Source organism: Papaver somniferum, chromosome 3 (genome assembly GCF_003573695.1).
Source record: "Papaver somniferum cultivar HN1 chromosome 3, ASM357369v1, whole genome shotgun sequence".
NCBI lineage: Eukaryota > Viridiplantae > Streptophyta > Magnoliopsida > Ranunculales > Papaveraceae > Papaver > Papaver somniferum.
Genome location: NC_039360.1, coordinates 64,374,063 through 64,377,642, shown reverse-complemented (window position 1 = coordinate 64,377,642; position 3,580 = coordinate 64,374,063). Strand labels below are relative to the sequence as shown.

The 3,580-nt window shown below is 34.2% G+C and overlaps 1 protein-coding gene across 1 annotated transcript; it reads left to right on the top strand.

Annotated features, from left to right (window-relative positions):
* Positions 1-954: 954 nt before the first annotated feature.
* LOC113361315 (probable WRKY transcription factor 65) lies at positions 955-3,220 on the top strand. The gene is made up of 3 exons (XM_026604594.1): positions 955-1,330; positions 1,547-1,708; positions 2,221-3,220. The coding sequence occupies exons 1-3, from the start codon at positions 1,107-1,109 to the stop codon at positions 2,915-2,917; spliced, it is 1,083 nt and encodes a 360-aa protein (XP_026460379.1). The 5' UTR covers positions 955-1,106; the 3' UTR covers positions 2,918-3,220.
* The last annotated feature ends 360 nt before the right edge of the window (positions 3,221-3,580 follow it).

Genomic DNA, 3,580 nt, shown 5'->3' with positions numbered 1-3,580 from the left:
TTTTCAAATATATTCTATCCAAAACCTATTTTATATAAATCTTGAAATTACAGAATCCCAAGTTATATATATTGACCATCTCACTATTAAACGATAATTCCTATAGTGCATACCAACCCAATCATATTAATTGTAGGATTAGGTAAAGATAATCCTTCCCTAGCTGGTTTAGAATTTTTCAAGTGTTCCTAAAAGAAAAAAAATGTCAAATGCAGTGCAAAATTCTTGCTTTTAGGACATCTCCCCTAGATCAAAAACAACAAAAGCTGCTAGATTAAATCAACCAAACATCTATAAATCCAGCACATATACATCTTAAAATTTCACGACTGAACCGCATACTAATTACAGAAAAATGGACGAAAAAAAATTAAGCCTCTCGTTTACAAACATCGAAAGAGGCCAGAGGGTAATGAAAATCAATGAAACAACATAGTTATTCCTCTTTTTTAATTAATATATATAGCATGATATTTCAAAATTGAAAGAGCATAATACAGCTGATTTATGATCAAATTTTCTGTTACTTTCATTTTCAATCACTAGATATAGTTATTTAAATTGTTAATAAATTTGAAAAATATGAGAAGGTGATGAGATCATTGATAAAAGAAAATTTAAACCTAATCTTCCCCTTCAATGAAGGGAGATAGATAGAGATAGAGGACCATGTGACCCCAAAGACTTATGCAAATCAAATCCATTATCTTTGTACTGAGAAATATTAAATTAACATGTTGCTTCAATTAATAAATACATAAGTTTATTTTTTAAAAATTACTATATGCTCAGCACGTCTATTATAATTACACCACCCCCGAATAAATAAACAGAATTTGGTTAATAAAAAAATTTGTATTACAGAAATTTGTCGATCTGTCCAAAAAAACGAACAGAGAGAGAGACCTTCATATATATTCAAACCCTCCCCTTACCTCTCTCTTATCTCATATTCAAACCATCATAAAACCTCTCTATCTCTCTCTTAATGTTTGGAGAAGTAAGAAAAACGTCGTCTTGATCATCTCCATTTTATCAGTAACAATTCAGGATTCAGGGTTCAGGTTGATTATCTTATTCATTGAAGGAATTAGAAGATATTGAAAATGGATGGAAGATTCAACAACCCATTTATCAGTGAAGAAGAGGCCGAATTTATGCAAGAAAATTGTACTAGTAGTCCTACTTTATCATCATCTCCTCCACCGTCTTACTCCAATTCTAGTAAACATATGTTGATCAACGATCATCATCATCATCACCATCATATTCAAAATAATAAACATCATCAAAAGGCTCTCTCAGTTAACATGGCTTCTCCAAAGAAAAGGTTAGTCATGATATAAATTACATAGAGTGGTTTCATTTTCTTTAAGTAATTAGATTGAACTAGAATAGATGAACTCATAAGCAATTTGTGTCGAATTATCCGAAATCATAAGCAATTTGTGTTGAGTTTGGTTTTCATTTCCATGCGTGAATATTGATGAACTCAAGTGATGAATAAGAATTGAATTGAATTTATTTATTTTTTGTTTAATTATAGTAGGCGAGCTATACAGAAAAGGGTGGTGTCAATACCAATCGGAGATATTGATGGATCATCAACCAGGACAAATAACAGTAAAGGTGAAGGAGCTCCACCTTCTGATTCTTGGGCTTGGAGAAAGTATGGACAAAAGCCAATCAAAGGTTCTCCATATCCTAGGTATTTTAATTAAACCCTAATTCTTGATCTCTTATCCTCTAGCTCATTGGTGTACCTCTTTTTTTCTTTTTTTATCTTCTGTCGCAACTTGATTAGGTCATTAATGTAGGATCTTGAGTAAATCCAATACATGGAACGCAATTTAAGACATAAACTGGCTTTAGCTTTATCTTGGACATTGAATACTCGACACCCTTCCATGATTCATAAATTAGTACTGCTGCATCACAAAACCACATGAATTACACAAAACTAGGGCATGGATCATGCACTCACATATTTTGTCGGCAAACCCAAGTCTAACTACCATTTCTGTGATTGTAATTATGCCATAATAATAATTGATCAAAGTCAAGAAAATGCTTATTTTAGTAAATACATGATCATCAAAGCTAAAATGCGCCGCAATTCTCATATTAATCCAATTTTCTTACATTTTTGTGGGTCAGATTCCGGCCATTTTCGAATACAATATTCAGAAAATTTTGTTTGTTTTTATGAATTTTTCTTAGGGGTTACTATCGGTGTAGTAGCTCAAAGGGATGCCCAGCAAGAAAACAAGTCGAACGAAGTAGAGTGGATCCCACGATGCTCGTGATAACTTACGCTTGTGAACATAATCATCCATGGCCGGCTTCTAGAAACAATTATAATTCTGGTACTAATTCTTCTTCTCCTCCTCCTACAACCAAACCTCTCACTACCAGAGCCAAATCCGCCACCACCGCAACAGTTACAACTGCGGCCGTGGCCGTAACTCCAGACGATGGTGTTGATATTGATACTAAGCCCAAAATAAAACAAGAGGAATCAGCGGTTTTTGGAAACCAACAAGAATTAATCGAAGATAAATTCAATGATCTGGGTGGTGAAGAACATTCAATGATTATTAATGCAACAACAGATAATGATTTTGGATGGTTTACAGATGACGTAGTATCGGCATCACATGGGATACTAGAGAGTCCTATTTGCGCGGGAATAAGTAGTAGTAATCTTAGTATTATCAGTGGCGGAGAATCTGGTGTTGGTCATGATGAGATGCCAATGATATTTCCTATGAGAGAAGAAGATGAATCATTGTTTGCTGATTTAGGTGAATTACCTGAATGTTCAGTTGTTTTCCGAAGAAGTGGATTTTTTGAACAAGAAGAAGAGCGCAGAAGGTGTAGTTTAAGAACAGCTTCATGGTGTGGCAGTACAGGATAAGTTAAGATCAACCAAAAGTGTAAAATCGACAAAAGTGCGCGTCGTGCGCCACAAGATACAAAAGATACAGGTTAAAAAAGATTTTCAAGATAAAAGGAAAAAAATGTTATTAAATTTTTATTTTTGTTTTTCTCAATATAACATTGATTGTAGTGTAAAATAGTAATGGAAGATGGAAACAAAGAAGAAAAATGGGGATACAGAGATAGAGAGAGGGGAAGAGAGAATTGTTATTTTTAAAGGTGTAGATTCTTTGGATTTTGTTTTGATGCTTGTGTGATAGCATTTCTTTGGTTTCTTTAACAACGTCGTGATCCTTATTCTCCGGTTTCCCGGTGACTCCTCCCCTAATATATTTTTTTCCCTATCTAGGCCTAGGGTTTTAATGAAAATTGTTTCTTTCGTTCTAATTGGACCAGAACTGCAAATCACTGTTCGTCATGGGGATCTTATTAACGAACACTGACATCCATACCGCTGTTAAAGGGCGGGAAATCTCTCTGCCATGCATCGGAAGGAACAGTTGAGTTATTAAATAATCAGGATGATAATCTTTTTTGCTCGAGGATGGTGGATATTTTATAAGCATAGTAATAATTACGAAGTAGTGCTACGCAGAAGAAGCTGGCTAGTAGCGCGCATATAGGAGAAACAGGTTAAGTA

Bases quoted from the DNA above. Each gene is read 5' to 3' on its own strand.
- LOC113361315 (XM_026604594.1), top strand. From the start codon at position 1,107: ATGGATGGAAGATTCAACAACCCATTTATCAGTGAAGAAGAGGCCGAA. The intron at 1,331-1,546 runs GTTAGTCATGAT...GTTTAATTATAG, and splicing joins ATGGCTTCTCCAAAGAAAAG to TAGGCGAGCTATACAGAAAA. The intron at 1,709-2,220 runs GTATTTTAATTA...AATTTTTCTTAG, and splicing joins AAAGGTTCTCCATATCCTAG to GGGTTACTATCGGTGTAGTA.